The 19703-nt window shown below is 47.3% G+C and overlaps 1 protein-coding gene across 14 annotated transcripts in view; it reads right to left on the bottom strand.

Moving 5' to 3' along the window:
* The window catches only part of APBB2 (amyloid beta precursor protein binding family B member 2), a 323734-nt gene that overhangs the window by 73197 nt on the left and 230834 nt on the right, over positions 1 to 19703 (bottom strand). For 8 of the 14 annotated variants that reach the window (XM_084900686.1, XM_084900691.1, XM_084900689.1 and 5 more), the window contains 4 exons: positions 19167 to 19372; positions 12527 to 12589; positions 12046 to 12131; positions 11860 to 11920 (listed from right to left, as the gene is read on the bottom strand). In XM_084900686.1, coding sequence (XP_084756812.1) covers positions 11860 to 11920; positions 12046 to 12131; positions 12527 to 12589; positions 19167 to 19372 — 416 coding nt within the window. Of the gene's footprint in view, positions 1 to 11859; positions 11921 to 12045; positions 12132 to 12526; positions 12590 to 19166; positions 19376 to 19703 lie in introns of all 14 variants that reach the window. The other 6 variants (XM_084900684.1, XM_084900681.1, XM_084900683.1 and 3 more) reach the window with 3 other exon arrangements.

Genomic DNA, 19703 nt, shown 5'->3' with positions numbered 1-19703 from the left:
TTCCTCAGTGGGAGAGGGCTGGGATGTACTTTATGGAGAAAACACGTCACGTGAGCTTTGCTCAGGCGGGAGTCCCAGGGCTGCTGGCTGTCAGTTCCGTGTGAGTGAACCAACAACCCACGTCCGGCAAAGCGTCTTTACACAGAATCGCCCGTGAAACAAGGTTATGCACGGGTGGGCTGACGAACATGTAGTGACAGGAGGCTCCCCGGAGCCTAAGCTTTCGCTTCCCCTGGGGAAATGGTTCTGTGTGTTTGCCCATTTATTGCGGCTGCGCCTGCAGAGAAGGACTAAAATAGTGAGAAATGGCGGCCTCCGCCCTTCACCCCAGGCAGGGGGCAGGGAAGGTGAAGCTAACGGCTCTCATGCTTCCTAGATGTTGGTGTCGGACCGGGTAAGTGGGACGAGGAACTGGGAAACCCTGCGTTCCTGTCCTGGTGCTGCTACGAACTGGTGGCTTTCAGGACGTCACCTGATGTATCTAGGCCTCATGCTCCTCATCTGGGAAATGAGAGAGAAGGAGGGAGCTCCAGAGGGAGAAGGGTTTGGGCTAACCGATCGCTCCCGACTTCTCCCAACACTGAAGTAGCCCTCAGACGCTGTGCCCCTTCTTGACCCCGTTGTCACTCACCGGGCTCCGAGCTGATCCCTCCCCTCCCAGGCACGGCTTACCTGGTCCCTCCCTCACCGCTTCCCTGATGTCACCTCTCAGGAGGCCTTCCCCAACTACTAAACCCGCCTCCCGGGACCATCTAACTCTCTTCCCTGATTTATTTTCCTCCACAGCAAGGATTTTCATCTGAGGCACTTACACTCCACTTGTTTTGCTGTTTCTCTCTCGACACTGGAATGAGATTACCTGAAAGCAGGACCCGGCCTGCAGTGCCCCAGCCCCAGGCAGAGAGCCTGCCGTCAGGGTGAAGCCAGGTGTGAGCGGCCCGGTCAGAGTTAGCTCCGATCACCGACACTATCGTTCTGACTGCATTTTTAAAAAAAATATATTTTATTGATTTTTTTACAGAGAGGAATGGAGAGAGATGGAGAGTCAGAAACATCGATGAGAGAGAGTCATCGATCAGCTGCCTCTTGCACGCCCCCCACTGGGGATGTGCTGGCAACCAAGGTACATGCCCTTGACCAGAACCGAATCTGGGACCCTTAGGTCCGCAGGCTGACGCTCTATCCGCTGAGCCAAACCGGTTTCGGCCTGATTGCACTTTTATTGCTGGTTTAGAAGAAAGTGTTCATGGCACTGCCCACCTATGAATCCTCGACGCCTTTGCAAGGCGTCTGAGGTGAACTCCGTGAGCTCATCAGGTGCAAAGGCCTACAAAACCTCAACGGAAAGCACGGCTGCCACCAGCCCGGAGGGAGCAGTCACGCTGTTCCAGGTCCCATCCGAGCTGGTTGCTAGACTTGGCCCCGCAGTCGTGGGGAAAGGCATGAGCCACAGCAGGGACCCACGGCACACAGGCTCTGGGGTCGCTGAGTCCGACCACCTCATTGCACAAACGAGTGCCACGTCCCGGAGCGTTTCCCAGAGCGGCCGCTGGTAAGGACGAGCGAGGCCTGCCTTGTGCCGGGGGGAGTGGGCGCGATGGGGCCCCGAGAGAGTGGGCGCCACCGTTAAAGGGTCCGCGAGTAACTACCACTTCCTGCCACGGTCCCGGACCGGCCGGTAATCGCTGTGAGTGCCAAGGTGAAGTGAGTAGGAATAGATGCTCTTGCAAGACGTTTACGGCGATCCAAGGGAAAAGAAGAATTTTAAGTAGTTGTTTCAGAGAATTTGCTTTACATGAGGTACGCTGAATTCTTAGGGGAGGAATGCATGTGCACAGCTCTGATATTAAAAAGGACATTTTCAGCAATCAATTAGAATCAAGGCTGAAAGCCTGATCCCAGAGATGTCTGAGGAATAGATATATCTCGGGCTTTATCTGAAGACAGACAGACAGACGAAGAGAGACCTCTCTCTGAGTCGGCTCACAGGCGGGCACGAAGCAGTGCTGCTGACGACAAACCTATTCTGGAAACCCGTCAGGTTCTTCAGGCAGCCAGTCTCCACTTTGTCCCTCACCTGGAGCCTGGCAGCTCTTTTACTGTTTAGCTGAGCTGAGCACCTCAACATGCAAGACGGGTTTCTATTAGGATGAGACAGCCTTAGCCCACTTTTAACTTACGCGGCTTCTGTTCAAGTAAGCGAGGTACCTGTGTCTCGAATACACTCGCGTTTTACCTTGTGCGTGTGTGGACACAGGAGAGATGGATCGAGGGAGCCTTAAGGAAGCCCCAGAAACTGGAAACCCGAGAGCAAGCATGGCTGACCAACCCTGGTGATCACACAAAAGGACAGGAGAGGATTCCCAAGGTTCCAAGAGACATGACTGCAGATTGGATCCTGCCACACAGCCTTGAGGTGGTAATGGGACACCAGGAAATAAACCAGTTATGGAGGCAAGCCTGGACAGACGGGGCCCAGAGAGAAGCCCTGGGTGAGGAGAACGAGCTAGGAAGGATCAGAAGGAAGGCGAGGACAGTTCACATTATCCAGCAGACACAGCCGGCAGCCTCAGCACCAAGGGTGGGGCTGGGCCACACCGCAGACTGTTGCTGGCTCCCTGCACAGCCAGGGCTCCCAGAGCACCTGCTGTTGCCTGGAGCTCGTTACTGCCACTTGCAGTACAACTGGGACTCTGCACCCTCAGCAGACCTGGGCTGGGTCTAGTGATCTGAGCCTGATGGTTGGCTCAGGCGCCAGGGGAACCTCATGCCAAAACCCATCTCTGCTTTTCCTAGACCCCCACGGTGGATCCTCAGTAGCTCGTCTCTTAACGCTCTGCCATTCTCTGAAGTAATGCCAGCTCCCCAGTTAGCCTCTGCGCCTTGTGTTCAGCGCTGAGGGTTAGGGTTAGGGTTAGGGTTTTCTTGTCCTCTGCTTGACCAATGAGGTCCAGCGAGGGGAAGTGGCATGCCCAAGGTCTCCCAGATTCCGAGGGGCAGGTACGGTGAGCATGGGGTCTCCTGATCCTTAACCCAGTGCCCCTGCCATTACCCACTGCGGCCTCCCGGGAGCCACTGGAGATATGTATTTTTCAAACCTCACAATGCCTAGGTGAGTACCAAGTACATCATCAGCACTTAATATTTGTTGATTATTTTTTCTTCTAATGAGAAGATACAGAGTATCCAGGGAGCAATCGCCAAAACTAATCAGAGCAACACCAGTCCTATGAATCACAATTTATACATTTATATATACTAGATATTACATTATATTATAAAATTATATTATTTTTTCAGAAAAGAATGAAAAGGGCATCCTGAATTATTATTATTACTATTATTTTTTTAATCCTCAGCCAAGGACATTTTTCATTGATTTTTAGAGAGAGGGGAAGGGAAAGAGAGAGAGAGAGAGAGAGAGAGAGAGAGGGAGGGAGGGAAACATCAATGTGAGAGAGAAACATTAATCAGTTGCCTCCTGCACTTGCCCTGATCAGGGATCAAACTTGCAACCTGGGTATATGCCCTGACTGGGAATCAAACCCATGACCTTCTGGTGTGTGGAATGACACTCCTACCAACTGAGCCACACTGGCCAGAGCTTGAATTATCTGAATGACGGTAGGGCAAATGCCAGCGAAGTTGTCCTTCTACATAGGGTATCAAGAACAAGGTGAGGGTTTTGAAATTATGAGGAAAATACGGAGAATGGTAATAGTGAACTTCTTAAGGAAAACGACGTTAAGACCAGGAACCCTGTTCTGAGGGAACTGTGGGCTCTTTATTCCTGGAGCAAAGCTTCCAAAAACAGTTTGATGAGTTCATGGTCCCCAGGGAACTTCCTGTTTCAACAAAGATGCCTACGCCAGCGTCACCAGTTTATTCTGTGTTTAAAAAAAAAAAATGCAGATTCTATTTAAAAATACAGAAACACTGCATGGAAGCGATTAGAGCCTCAACCATCCCATTTTTCAGGTTTCTTTGGGAAGAATCCTTAGGTCTGGAAGGAGAGGGTGACAGCACGTAAAAGAGGGCACCCAATAATATTAATTTCTATGTCTTCAGGAAATATGGACTTATTAGCACATCCTTTCGCTCCATACAGCGTACCATGCAGCGCATTGGCACCTGCTACAAGGTCACCGGGCACGGCCCCGTGCGCCTCTGCAGACTCTCCGTCCTTCTCAGAAAGGTCCCCAGAGAACCCGAGAAGGATGGGATGGGGTTCCACAGGGAATGCAACCCCACAGGCTGCTGGGGCCACTGGCAAATCTCCCAGCTTCCTGTGCCCACTTCTAACCCCCCCGATAACTTTTTAATAACTTAAAAAAAAAAAGGATCTTTGGGAAAATGTTTCCTAGGTGCTACCTTATTTAACAACAGTCTTATCTCCTGGACAGTATGAGTTCTCCAATGCAGCAGGCCAGAGGCTGCAATCTCTCATTCTTCCTCTGAAAATCACTGCAAACCCTGGGGAGAAGTGGCATTTGAGTTTCCTACAAAATGGGCAACTGTAAAGTCAATTATTACTTAGCTAGAACTTAGGAGTATTTATTTATTTTTTTTTAAGCTCATATGAAGCCTCTGTTGACTAAGGCCCAAATCTTTCCAACCAGGACTCTGGAGGCTGAGGCCAGACTGGGTTTCCCCCCTCCCCAGGCACCAGGACAGGAAGACGTGTGTTACCAAACCTCTTGATTCATTGGGCTTATTCACCCACTGACAGAGAGTTACGTTTCCAATTAAACTGTTAGCGTCATTGCTTCGAGAACTGATCTCAAAGGCTTCCTCATGAGAAGGACACCTGCCCACCCAGAGATGGGCACTGAGAGAAACCACCTGAGCAGGCCCTGGAGGGTGAGGCTCCAAATGAAGAGAGAGAGAGAGAGAGAGAGAGAGAGAGAGAGAGAGAGAGAGAGAGACCACTGAGAGCACTGAGCTGCCAGCCCCGTGGGTGAAGAAGCCACCTTGGAAGTAGGTCCTCCAACCCCAGCTGCCCCCTAGTGGATCAGAGAGGAATTGCACTGAACCCTTCTCCGGTCTACAGAATCATGAGCAAAATATGCAGTAGTTTAAGACAGTAGCTGTTTTGGTGTCACACAGTATCTAGGATTAGATAACAAGAGCAATGTAATCTATAATACTAGACAAATAAGGATAGGCCTTATCTTAACAGATCTGCTCCTACAAGCACTTGCTGGGAAGGAACACAAATTTACATATAACAGTATTTAAAAATCTGCACTTACACTTACAGAAAGGGGGAGAATTGCTAATTTCTATTGCAATGCGAGTACACTCATCCACTTAGGCACCATCTCCTGGGAGAGCACGTGACTCACCCCTCACAGCCAGGGAGACGCCCCATTGCTGACATCAGAGCTCAGCACGCAGCACAATGCATTGAATTTGCCTGTTTGCTGTCTGCCCCTAGGAGCAGGGGGCATATCTAGTCCTCTTTTTTTAAATTTTCTTTATTAAATATATTTTATTGATTTTCCACAGAGAGGAAGGAAGAGGGATAGAGAGCTAGAAACGTCGATGAGAGAGAAACATCGACCAGCTGCCTCCTGCACACGCCCTGCCGGGGTTGTGCCCGCAACCAAAGTACATGCCCCTTGACCGGAATCAAACCTGGGACCCTTGAGTCCACAGGCCGATGCTCTATCCACTGAGCCTAACCGGTTTCGGCTCTAGTCCTCTTTGTAATAGGAATAATGATAATGGATAATGCATAAAGAATGCTTATGATGTCAAAGCACTAGACATATATCTTATGTTTACAATATCAACTCACTCAATGTTCAGAGTAGCCCTGTGAGGTAGATACTATTCTTACCTTCACTCCTGGCGAGGAAATGGAGGTAGAGAGGCTAAGGAGCTTACCCAGATAGTTAAGTAGCAGAGCCTGGCTTTGAACCCATGCAGTCTGGGTCCAGAGTCCATGCTCTTAACCATTCTGCCATGCAGCCTCTCCTCTGGCGTTAGGCATTCCATAAATGCTGCTGGTGCTATTAATGAATCCACCATAGAAACCAACTCCACACTTCTCACACAGATCAGGGGTTCTGAAAGTCAACAAGCCTGCGCCACCCCATGAATAAAAATCAATGCTAAGAACTACACGCTGACATAAAACCCCACACAAATGCTCAGTAATGATAACGAATTTGCTACACAGACCAGAAATAAATCGGAATGAGAAAAGATACTCCCTACTCCTTCCTGTTTATCTATTAGTGCTAATCAAGTCAGTAGCCCCTAATATCATTACTTCCTGAAAATCTATGCTGAGAGGAACCCAGGGAGGGCACAGACCAAGCTCACAGATGAATACAGTGGAATCGCACGCTCATTCACCATCCACCGCAGCAGGTTCATCTATCAAACCTCCTGACCAGCTGATTCGTGCCCTCTCCTTCCCGTTCTCTCCATCTGGGGCAGGTTACAATGAGAATAAGGAGAAAAGCAGAGCTTTCATCAAATTCAGGATCTGAATAAAAATAAATAAAAAAATCCACAAGCAGCTGAGAACTGCTTGCAAATGGCCACAGAACTGGAAGGTCGGTGTAGATGGACTATGACCACTTTGCCTGGATACGATGCCTCATTTGCATGTTTCAAACTGAGGTTACTCCTCCACACGTGGTTCAGTAGGCCAGCCGCACCAGCAGCACCTGAGCGCTTAATAGAAACGCAGTTCGGAGGTCCGGGATGTGTCGCCATGTACAGAACTCTCCGAGAGCAACGGCAAAGGACGGGCCCCGTGAGCCTGGTGACGGTGAGGAGAAGGGGGAGTCTCTTCTCGGGCGGTGACTCTCCGGTTCCCTCACTGCACCAGCCCCCAACATCTCTGCGACCTCCACCCAGACTCCCAGGCAGCCAGCCTGACCTTAAAGCTCAGGGGAGCAGTGACGGGGAGTGGGCGGGCACGACGCTGTCTTGGACTTTGCAATGCACCTGAGTTCGAGTCCCAGTTCCACCAGTTATCAGCTGTGGGAGAACACAAATGATGTAATCTATAATGGGGGAAGGAGGAGGATAAGCCCAATGCCTTGTGTTTGCAGAAAATGGAACAAAGGTGCCAGCCACCTGTCTCCAGCCCAGGAGAATACTCCAGAGCAGACTCTCTCTTTCCTTCTCCCGACCTGATGAGGGATCAGGCTGAGCAGTTTCATCGCCAGGTGCCAAGGATCAGAGCTACCACGTCCCATTTGGAACCTTCATTTCCAAATCGCTCAGAACCAGAAACGGCTTCCAAGATGATGACACACTCACTTAACAGATGAAGCAGCGGAAACCCAGAGAATGTAATGCTTGGGGTAATACGACCCTCCTTACCCAGCTCCTTTATCATGGGTATCACGACCAGCGACCTGCAGTTCTAAAAACCCCTCCCCACAAATGTCCTGAGAGCAATGTTCTTCACGGAAGCTGACAATAGCATGGAGGCCCAGGAGACCCACGTTGGAATGTTGTCTCCACTACTAATTGTGTGACCCTAGGGCTTATTTACTCAAATTTCCTGGGACTCACTTTTTTTCACCTGTGAAGGAGGCCCGTTAGATCACCTCTATAGTCCCTCTCCCTTAAAAGTGATCCAATGATTCCAAATATCGATAAAATGTAGCTTTTGCCAATGTCCTTAAAGATGTAATTTTCAATACTGTCCACAAGGTGGCAGAACATCTCCTTTACAGAAGTCCCAGCAGAGTGACACAAAAGATGGGAAAAGAACTTCAAGAAACTAGTGCATATTTTTCCAAAATATTAATTTTTCTGCAATTTAATGATAACATTTTATTTTTGGGTTGGTGATTCTAATCAAGCATTTGGCCAGCAATGTGCCACATACCAGGAGGCATGGGAAGTGTTACAGAGCTCCATTTGTATTTTAAGGTATTAAAGTAGCATATGTACAGGGGAGAGACCGTAAAATAATGTGAGTTTAGAAACACACGCTACCCAACCACCCAAATCTGACAAGGACTCGCCTTCTTGGTAACAGAAACACCAGAGGCAATTATTTGCAAAAGGTTTGAATATACAAAAACTTAAAAAACAGATTCACATGGAAAAGTGCCACAGAATAAACAGAGAGATAAAAGTGATTACAAAAAATACTTAAGATTCTAATAATAAAGTTTCGAATTTTAAAATGCATAGGGATGAAGCACAATGTGGTATACTGAATTAGATCTTGGAACAGTAAAAAAGACATTAGAAGGAAAACTGGTCAAAACCAGAATGAAGCATTTAGCTTTGTACCAAAGTTAATGCCTTACTTAGTTTTGACACCTGTGCTAGGGTCATGGAAGACAGACTTTAGGGGAAGCTGGGTGACAGGTAAAGGAGAATGCCGCACGATCTTTGCAACTTTTCTGTAAATCTCAAATTGTCCCACAATAAAATTTTCGATCTAAAAACGCATAGAAAAATAAGACGAACAGATAGCCAAGAATAGACAGAAACACACAGAGTTTCATAAGAAATGTCCAGTCTCGATGATGATTTAAGAAAAGGAAATTGGAAAGTAGGGGGCAGTCACTCACATGCAATAAACCAAAGACAAATAAATAAAAATGACAAAGCCTGGAGCAGAGTGGGCAGCAGACAGAGAGGTGTATTCGAGGACAGAAGCCATGAGCTGACAGCCTTTGACCTGGTAATATCAGTTTTAGCAACCTACACCAAAGCAAGAAAGAAAAAAGGTCACTTATTTTTATGAAATCGTAGATCTGCTCTGTAGCACTGGAAATTGCTCCTGTGGCCAGGGGGTGCCTAGACGAACTCTGGTGCTATGAATCACATGGGACCTTATAACGGGATGAAGAATGGTGACCTGAGAATTGTAGAAAGGACTCTGTGAAGCCATTTTTAAAGAGATCACTATATGCCATGTAGCATCCTAGACCGGGCTCTGAAACAGAAGGATATTAGTGGGGTGGGGAGGGAAATGTGGATCAAGATTAGTTAATAGCAACTTCTTGGTTTCGATGGTCGTGTCATGATTATGAAGATGTTGCTGGGGAAAGCTAGGTGAAAGGTATATATGGGAACTCAATCTCTGCGATTCTTATAAATCTTCATTTTTGTTAAAGTGAAAACAAAGAGCCGAAACTGGTTTGGCTCAGCGGTAGAGCGTCCGTCTGCGAACTGAAAGGTCCCGGGTTCGATTCCGGTCAAGGGCATGTACATTGGTTGCGGGCACATCCCAGGTAGGGGTGTGTGCAAGAGGCAGCTGTTCTCTCTCATCAACCTTTCTAGCTCTCTATCTCTCTCCCTTCCTCTCAATAAAATATATATTAAAAAAAAAAGTGAAAACAAAGAGCTCAGAATTATACACAGACACCTACTGCGATCAACTGCAAAGACTTACTGTATAAAAGTTAGGTAGGCTGGAGGAACAGTTCCAGAGTTATAAAAACACTTTGCTCTCTGGGTGGAGGGCGGGGTGGGGAGACACACAGGCATTCTGTGTTGCCGTTGCTATTTAGAGGTCTCGCTGGACTAACCATGATCAGGACGCCCAGACTCATAGAGGACTGGGAAGTGTCCACATCCTGACCGTCTAAAATGAGTTCCATCTTTTTGGAAGTAAGTCTCATATAGGGAATAAAGAAGAAACTTTCATGATAATTTTTTTAAGGAACCACTCCTCAGGGACTACACTTAGAATTTCATGGTACATGAAATTAATTTCATGGTACATGAAATTAAATTGTGCACCTCTTGTCTTTTAAAGACAAGAGGCCGTGTGCACAAAATTTGTGCACGGGGGAGGTGGTCTCTCAGCCTGGTCTGCACCCTCTTAGAATCCAGGGCCGCTTGGTAGATGTCTGACTGGCAGTTGGACATCCTTCTTGCAATCCCAGATTGCTGGCTCCTAACTGCTTACCTGCCTGATCACCCCTAACCACTCTGCTTGCCTGCCTGCCTGATCGCCCTTAACCACCCCTGCCTCGGCCCTTGCCACCGTGGCTTCATCTAGAAGGACATCTGGAATGACATCCAGAGTGGCGTTTGGCCGTCTGGTCTTCCCGGAGCCATGGCACTTCGGCAGTTTCCGGCAAAGGAGTCAAGGCTCTGGGCCTGTGAGGTGTAACTGCCACTAAGGGAGCCTGTCCCGTTTTATTCACAGACACAGATCTGCTCTGTGATTCACAAAGAATACCTAGAACCAGCTTCATAATTAGCAAATGAAAATGAAAACTGGGGCCGCCTTGTTCAAAAGAGCAGGAAAAAAAAACATGCTGTAAAAGTATTAAAAGACGAAACGTCTCACTTTGGCATTCTCTCTCTCTCTCTTTCTCTCTCTCTCTCTCTGTCTCTGTCTCTTGCCTTAAGGTGTGTTTAGCTTGTTATTTACTGTCACGCTCCCTCGGGCACGGGGATCCTGGCAGGGTGAGTGCAGACCGTCCCAGGCCCAGGGGCCCTGCCCACCCCCACAGACCAGCATCCTCTGGGTTCCCCCTCCCACCAGCTGCTGGACCGCTACATTGCCCCATGGCCAGAGGTGGCGAAACTGAGCCAGGAACCCCCCTTTCCTATGGACTCACTCCCCTAACCCCCAACCCAAAGCAGACAGGTGTCCCTCAAGTTTATTCCAACCTTTGCACCAGGTCATACTAGGTCCCTAGAGTGAGAGTAGGCAGGCTCCACCCTCCGGAGTCACCCACTGAACACCCCAAGTGCCGCTCTGACCCTTCTCGAGACACCATGGGGCTTACGTACCCAACACCAACTCTCCCCACGCTCACACTAGGCTCCTCCTGGGGAGAAGGCAACAGAGGGGTGGCTGGGTGGGGAAGGGGGTAGGGAGGTGGCAGGGCTGTGCACAAGCTAAGGCTCCCACCCCTGCTGCACACCCCATTGCCCCACGGGACTCACCAACGCACAGAGCCAAAGACGAAATGGTTACGAATGTCAAGGTGGCGACTGCATTGAGTGAAACCCTGCTTCCCAGCACAGGGCCCCGTCCCACTGCATGACACCAAGCCCACACGGCTGGCCCTGGGGACCCCACCGGAAGGCGAAACGCAACAGCTCACTCTCGCTTCCATCATACAGCGTGCCTGCGCTGAGGTCAGGCTCGGCGAGGAGGCTTCGCCCGGCACAGGCGTGAGGCCACCCTGGAGGAGGTGGCGTGAGGGCTCTCACACCACCTGCGAGGCAAAACCGGGTTTACCCTTAAAGGTTCCGAAGCCCACCCAGTCAAACAGTGCTGGAAACAAATCAGTTTCACTAAAGAGAGATGCTGACAGGAAGCCAGGAAGGCTGGTCAACAACCTTAATTGCTCTAACCACTCACCCTTCAGTTGAGACATTATTCTCTGAAGCTGCCTCCACCTCTGTCCCGTGTAAGTTTCTGTTATTTCCTGCCTAAGCCCTGTGGGTGTTTTCCCCAAAGCCTCAATAAAAGGGATGGCAGGGCCAGAGCAGGGATAGTTCTCCCCCTAGAGTTGGACTACCGCCTGGCCCCCCCATATCGCCAAATTGAATTTCTTCAAGTCTCTTTTCATTTGTGTGTGGCCCTTCTCTAGAACCCGAACCCTGAACTGGTTTCACGCAGGACGTGAAAAGAGATTCCTATAAAACGGTAGTTTTAACTTGCCACGTTGTGCAAAAAGCCGACACAGGCAGAGTGGTGGTGATCACAGAAATCCTCCCACAGCGAACGTGGTCTACGGGGATTTGCTCTGAGTGGCGGGGAGATTGGGAAAGACAGCGCACCGCGGGATAATGACTAAATAAGTGGCTCTGGGTTGATGACTTGTAAGAACGGGGCCGTTATCCAAAGTCATTACTTTGAGGTGAGACTAGAACCTCCTCGCTGAAAGCACGCCTTTTACCAACCTTTGCTTCTGGGTCACTGTTGATACTACAAGAATCGTCATCCTCAGCATGAGGGACGTTTCTAGAAAAAAAAACAAACAAAAAAAACAGAACACAAACAATCAGGAAATGCGACCTAGAATTCCATTGCAAACTCTGGTGGCAAAAAAAAGCCCCACCTCACAGCTGGGCGTCCCAGGGCCCTACCTGAGTTTCAAAGATGCGTAGCGCAGTGTGGCTCCTTCAAACTCTTTGAGACTGGGGTCCGGGTTCACGGTGGCTGCGTGCAGGTCCTAGGGGAAAACAGACGCCTGTTAGTGGAGGGCCCGTGACTTGGCTGCAGGTAATCACCAGAAAGGAGAGCCCTCCCGGCCGGAGGCAGAGTGCACGTGAGCTCAGGTGGGAGAAGGCATGCAAGGGCTGCTGGGTGCTGGCTCCGTGCAAGGTGCTGCTCAGCAGACAGCAGGCAGCCCGGGGCAATCAGCCTGAAGTCATTCCTAAGGGGAGACGTCAAAAAAAAAAAAGGCCATGTGGGTGTGTGAGCTGGGCGTCCTTAGCAAGAAGCCCCGTCACTCCATCCCTGCCGAATGCATGAGAGTGCATGATGCTCGCAGAGGAAAGGTGCAGCCACAGCCATGCACACAAAGGACGACACAGCAAATGATCTGAAAGCTGACAATATACTTGCCTTCCAAATGTCACTATTAATCTTTCCCCCATTCAGAACAGCAAAATCACTCCATGGCTGTTTCTAGACATATAATTATTCACACGGGGGGGGGGGGGGGGGGGGGAAAGCACATTGATTTTTAAAAAAAAAAAAAAAAAAAAAAGAGAGAGAGAGAGAGAAAAGGGGAAAAAAAAAAAAAAAAAGGACACAAGACACGGTTGTTAGCATTGGTATTCACAGGATGGGTTAGGGAACAAGTTCACTCTGACAGCCACTTGCTAGCTCACGTTCTCTCGGTCTAGGTGAGCGCCCAAAGACTAGGCAGCAGGAAGAGAGGGCACTTTACTTACCAACACACATGCCCACACCGCATTAGCAGACAGAGAACTTGTTTGCTAACGGCAGCCGTACAAGCAAACGAAATGCTTGCAAATATTCAATCCCCAACCCAGCTAACCCCATTGGAACCACTGTCTTTCCCATGAGCCAAACCAAGCTGTTGTCTTAGGTAGGGGTGCAGTTAGGGAGGCACAAGGGCTGGTTTGGAAACTGAGGAATGTCCATGGTCAAGGGCATAAAAAGCTGAGGGGTCAAATAATTTTCATTTAAAATAAATTTAAAAAAGGACAACGTACGGGAAAGAGTTGGCAAGGAACACCAGACACCACCATCTTGCTGAGATTTAGCCCCGAGCAAGCGAACGTTAAGTTCCTCTCATCCATAGGAAGCTCTGCTTCTAGGACACACAAGCCTCTTCACATATATATATATTTTTTAATATATTTTATTGATTTTTCACAGAGAGGAAGAGAGAGGGATAGAGAGCTAGAAACACCGATGAGAGAGAAGATCAGCTGCCTCTTGCACACCCCCTATTGGGGATGTGCCCGCAACCAAGGTACATGCCCTTGACCGGAATCGAACCTAGGACCCTTCAGTCCGCAGGCTGACGCTCTATCCACTGAGCCAAACCGGTTTCAGCCCTCTTCACATATTAACTAATATTTGATCAGTAAACACAATTAGAGAACAAAGCAGGAAGCCCTGCCTTGTTGGAAGAACTCTTACAATGGATCTTTGAATCCAAACACAAACTTCTAGTGGGGAAATTTCCTCCTCCCCTCACTAGATTGAGTGAATATTAAAATATTTTTCATCGCCGAAACCGGGTTGGCTCAGTGGATAGAGCATCAGCCTGCAGACTGAAAGGTCCCAGGTTCGATTCCGGTCAAGGGTATGTACCTTGGTTGCGGGCACATCCCCAGTAGGGATTGTGCAGGAGGCAGCTGGTCGATGTTTCTCTCTCATCGATGTTTCTAACTCTCTATACCTCTCATTTCCTCTCTGTAAAAAATCAATAAAAATATATAAAAATAAAATAAAAATTTTCATCTAAGATTTGGGGAAATAATACTAACCAGGCCCAGGGACACCCTCATGAATCTGTTGCATTGACTCGGCGGGCAGATCTTTTTTCTCAGATAGTAAATCAACAATGGAAACAACGACTACGGTCCTTTGACGACGAGATGAAAGCACTGCGCGTGCCTTTAGCTCACAACATTAATACGATATTTTAAAACTGCTCAAAGCAGAAGGAGCCAAGTTCCAACAGCCCCGGTGCTGAGAGACGCACTTATCTAGCTCGGAGGGACTCTGCAAGGGCAAAGCCATGGCAAACTGAGATCCGCGAGCTCTCTCGCACGCTTGGTGTCTTTGTTTGCTTTCTTCTAGGACTAGGCACCTGAACTGTGGTTTTTCCAAAACAAATTAGAACGTAGGCCACTTGCCAAAACCGGTTTGGCTCAGTGGATAGAGCATTGGCCTGAGGACTGAGGGGAATTGAACCCGGTCATGGGCATGTGCATTGGTTGCGGGCACATCCCCAGTGGTGGGTGTGCAGGAGGCAGCTGGTGGATGTTTCTCTCTCATGGATGTTTCTAGCTCTCTATCCCTCTCCCTTCCTCTCTGTGAAAAATCAATAAAATATATATTTTTAAAAATAGAACATAGGCCACTATATTTATTTTAAAAATAAGTTCCTTTTATTGAATAAAAGAGTATGAACGCTGCCCAGTCTGTGACCTCTCTCCTACTCCATCCCCAAAAGCAGAGTTGGGCTTTCGCCGAGGAGAACATGAATGATGCGGGAGGGTCTCCAGGGGTCAGCGGAGGGTACCGGGAGCCCCCTGGCATGGGTGGGCTCTTGTGTTTGTGTGTTTTCCAGGGGAGATGATCCCCAATTTTTCTTATATTTCCAGAAAGGGCCAGAGACCAAAAAAGGTTTAGAGTCACTGTTGTAGGGGTATCGAGTAGGAAATAAAATTTCAAGCTAAAAATCTCTTTTTCAAAAGGAAACTAGTTCTATTTAGCTCCAAATCATCATCATCGTTTACATACTATCAATCTTTGGCTTTCACTTAAGTCAAATTTGAAAGAGGATATCAGACCATGAATTAGGAATACTAAGATCACTGTGTTTTTGCCAAGAAATTTTTTTCTTAAAAGGGTGTGTATGTCTGACAAGAGAAATCTGAAATTGCTACTTATACTTAAGAGATACTCTGCTGAGACTGGGGAGGGTGAAAGAAGAGTATTTTTTTTTTAAAAAGAAGTATTTAGAAAAAGCTTCATAATTTAATAGAAAGTTCTCTGTAAGTGTTTTTAAAAACGTTTTATGTATTTACTCTTTGGACAAAAGGGGCCCTGAATAGTAAAAGTCGGTTACGGTCCTAAAACTACATGAATCTAGCTCTCATGCCTCGGAGACATGAGTCAGCTGGCGAGCTTCCAACAGTCACCCTCTACAGATTTAAATAAACAAAGGTCTAATACAGTGATTTAAAAAAAAAACAAAACTTAAAATAACATGGGTACTCCTCAAGAAACCCTTTCACATAAAAATCAAGTAAGGAAAACCAGAAACTGACATTTTATGTTATGATTAGGCCAAAGACCTTTTTTCCCTTCTATATTTCAAAATAGTCATTAAATTTTTTTTTTCTTCAATAAGTGACCATAATTTTTTTTTTCTCTTTAAATTAAGGACAATGGAATTTATCAACAATTTTTTTTTAAATTTCAGAACCACATATTCTATTCATCTAAATTTTTTAATTAAGGGGAAAGAATACAATATTATAGCTAATACATTTTTAAAAAAATAAAACAACCCGCCCTCACAGGTCTGGCTCAGTGGATAGAGCATCGGCCTGCCGACTGAAGGGTCCCAGGTTCTATTCCAGTCAAGGGCATGTACCTGGGTTGAGGCACATCCCCAGTAGGAGTGTGCAGGAGGCAACTGGTTGATGTTTCTCCCTCATCAGTGTTTCTAACTCTCTATCCTCCTCCCTTCCTCTCTCTCTAAAAAAAAAAAAAAAAAAAAAAAAAAAAAATCAATAAAAATTATTTAAAAATAAAATAAAAAAACAATCCAACAGAGATTCTTTGGTTCTACAGGAAGTCTGCAGTTGTCCAAGCCTGTAGTCTGGATGGTGGGAGTGAGCTATGAAAGGTAAGAGGAGACAAAGAGAAAGCCAAAGAGGAAAAGGCAGATGGGGGCAAAGTCTCAGCACGAAGACAGGGGGACAGCGTAGTAAGGGAAGAACAGAGACCGTCTTCCATGAGCCACGACTGCCTGGTTGATCATCTCTCAGGCACAGCGAGTGATGGTCTGGAGTTAAGAGTTACAGCTGGGGTCAAAACTGGTTTGGCTCAGTGGATAGAGCATCGGCCTGAGGATTGAAAGGTCCCAGGTTTGATTCCGGTCAAGGGCATGTGCCTTGGTTGCGGGCACATCCCCAGTGGGGGCTGTGCAAGAGGCAGCTGATCGATGATTCTTTCTCATCGATGTTTCTAACTCTCTATCCCTCTTCCTTTCTCTCTGTAAAAAAATCAATAAAAAAAAAATAAAAAAATAAAAATAAAAAAAAGAGTTACAGCTGGGGACACATTCTCCCGGTGCCTGTCCTGACCTTGCCCAGGGTCAGTGCTGCTGACTCTGATCATGGTGACTGTGCTCTGTTCTCAGTCCTCGGACAGCCCTGGGGCCTAGCTCCTCAGAGACAGTGTGTCCGGGGAGCTGACCCAGCGCCTGGAGTGTGGCAACTTGGTGACCACACAGACCACACACACAGCAGACGCTGTGTGAGGGATGAACCCACTAAAGGAATTCCGTTCCCTAACCTTGCCCAGGGAGAGCTTTCTTCTTCCATACTTCTCTTCTGAGACCCTGGAAAGCAATTCCACACCTCAGACAAGACCCTACCTTCTCCTCCATCCTCTCTCCTTAAGGAATTGGGAAGCACCTTCGGGCTGGAAAGAGTATAAGGAAGACTTGTCTAAGGGCTATTCGTTATCCATAAACATTTTGTGTGGCTCCCTCTTCTAAAATTCAACCTCTAAGTAACTTGGAACAAGTCAATAGACTGGGGGGAGATGATCACGGGCCAAATTTCAGCAGCAAAAGCTTCCTGGCCAGTTTACAAACGTTCGAAAACACTGCCGGCATGTGCGGAGGAAATTCTCCGCTGTGCTTCACACGTCCCCACTCAGCCCTGGAACGTGATATGCAAAATCGTCAAACTGTAAGGAAGCCGTCAGTCCTAAACTTTGGTGGGGCTTAGTCAACAGATCTGGTAGTCACGCTTTTCTAAAAAGCCAGCTCAGAGAAAAGCTGAGTAAAAGATGCATTTCTAACAAACCATCTTACAAGTTTCTTCTCTCCCTTAACATTTCCCTTTCTCTCATGTCTCCAAGTTAGCTGAAATAGAGTCTGTGTGGGGACCAAAGAAATGGTGTCAGAGAAATAACCTTATCTCTCTAACTGTTGTTAGGGTCTGAGATAATGTTATCAAAAGAAGTCATTTTCTGGAAGGTTCTGCTGCATTCTTCCCCAAACAAGGAATGGAAGTCTACTATAGCCATTGAAGAAATAAAAATCCGAGACACAGAAACCGTGGGGTGCCCTCCTGGACACACCAGACCCACACCTTGGCCCCAGGAGGCGAGCGTTAGAAGGACTTCACTTCTCCCACACACAGAGGACAAGAAAGTGACTGAACACAAACGGGGGCTCAGAGATACTCCAATCTCCTCCCCTCGGGTCCCAGTGAAAGCAGAGCAGGCTGAACCCCAAAAGCCAGGGAAGAGGAGAGAGAAGCACTCAGGCCTGTGATTCGGGAGGATTTAGGAAGTCCAAGTTCTACACCCAGTATGGCCACTGGTCACTGACCTCTCTGTGCCTCAGTTTCCCTGTCTCTGACATATGGCTACTGGTGTCACATGGCCCCTTCCCACCCTGGCTATAGGGCACTTCTCATTGGGGAAGATGGTTGAAGGGTCCCAACAGGGGAGCGAAGCCTTGGAATGGAGAAAGACTCTAACAGAGAAGCCAAGAGCAAAGGCGTGTGGGTGAGGAAGAGAGAGCACGTCCGTGCCTCAGCGAGAACTGGCTCAGATTCTGGGCGGCCACTGCCACGCTCTTTGAGCATCAGTGTTGGTTCCTCTTTCTCCCCCAGTGCACCTAACGCAAGACGAATAACTGACTGAGTGGAATTTGCTCAGAGAGCAGGAATACGATGCTTCAATGCAATGTTATCAAAATCGCCCAGTGATAAACAACAAAATCCCACGTGGCTCGGTAACAGCAGGATGTGGTGGGTAGGTAGGTTTTTACCTCCTCCCAGCGAAGAGCAAGCAAAGAATCAAAGACGTGGAAAACAAGGTCTCTTTCCTTTTCCTACGGGAAGAGTGATAATAGTTGCAAATATATAGAGGAGCTTTGCAGGTAAGAGAGGCCATTCAAATGTCACCCGGGTCCCCAAAGTAAAAGAAAATAGGTTGTTTAAAAAAAAAAACAACAACAAGATTGTGGTCAGAGAAAAGCAAAAATGTCTTGGTGTCAGTGATCAAATCACTTTTCTCACATTAAAAAAAAAAAAAAGCCATTATATAATTGTGACCTTTTCCAAATGTAATTCTCTTGACTATTTCATTAGCAAGATTCACAGAGGTTCTCTGCAGGACTCTTTATATTATTAAATACCACAATGGGATTTTTTTTTTTTTTTAATGCCTCAGTTCTTTGTTTAAACATTCCGATTTCTTCCTCAGGGATAGCAAAAATTTATGCTGCTCATTATTTCTAAAATCATGTCACTTCCGCTAAATAAACAGACCCTGTTTTTAAAATAGAAATTAAGCATTTAAGGGCTCTCAAGGGTTATTCTCACAGACGTCCTCTCTCCGTGCAATCCAAGGAACCCAAGGATAATAAGATAGGCGATAATTATAAGACGTCTGGCCAAGAGACGTTCTTGTGTGTGTAAATATTTTATGGAGACAGCACCACGCAATGACACCTACGGAGTGAAATGCTGCCTCTGGGAGCCCTGGGGAATCTTAACCACTTCTCATTAATCAGCCCCTCTTTCTTGGTGTACCTAACACAGTGTTTCAAGAGATCCAAAGCCATTAAAAAATGAAAACATCCCTGAAAGATGGTATTAACACTATTTACTAAGAGGTTTCCAATGCAACATGCACGATAATCAAAGAGCTCACCTCGATGACCTGTTGGGGCAGAAGCAATGAGTGTAAAGAGAAATCACCAGTTACATCCACTCTACGAAGTCGTTACAAAGAGACCCCGTTTTACCTCGCTCTCCGGGGTGGGAGATGGCGTTACAGAACTAAGTGAGCCTTTCCTCGACCCCTGAAGGTCGGATGGGGCGGAGACAGGGCGCTCCCACTGCGTTGTTCCTGTCGGGATGTGCCAGTAATAGGTCCCAGCGATGTCATTGACTCTTTTCCAGCCAGGAGGCAAATCCGGGTCAGTCTGAAATGAGTGATCGCTCCATACATCTGCTGGGAAATGGAAAAAAAAGAAAAAAAAAAAAAAGAGAGGGTTTTGTTAAAAGAGGAAACAAATTACAGTCTTCCAAGTTTAGTACCGACAGTCAGGAGAATTCCATAGGCAGACGTGTCCAGAGCCCAAGTAGAAGAACCACGGCAATCCAACGGATACAGAGCATGGTAAAGGGGTGATATGGAATAAAATAAGGGAAGAACTGGAAAGGAAGGATGATGCTTGAGAATCTACTAGTATATCCTACCTAATAAAAGATTAATATACAAACTGACCATACCTCCACTACACCCACAAGCCACACCCACCATCCACGCCCACCATACA

Source organism: Pipistrellus hanaki (genome assembly GCF_964339955.1).
Source record: "Pipistrellus hanaki genome assembly, chromosome: 1".
In the NCBI taxonomy this organism is placed as follows: domain Eukaryota; kingdom Metazoa; phylum Chordata; class Mammalia; order Chiroptera; family Vespertilionidae; genus Pipistrellus; species Pipistrellus hanaki.
This window is presented reverse-complemented; position numbering and strand designations above follow the sequence as displayed.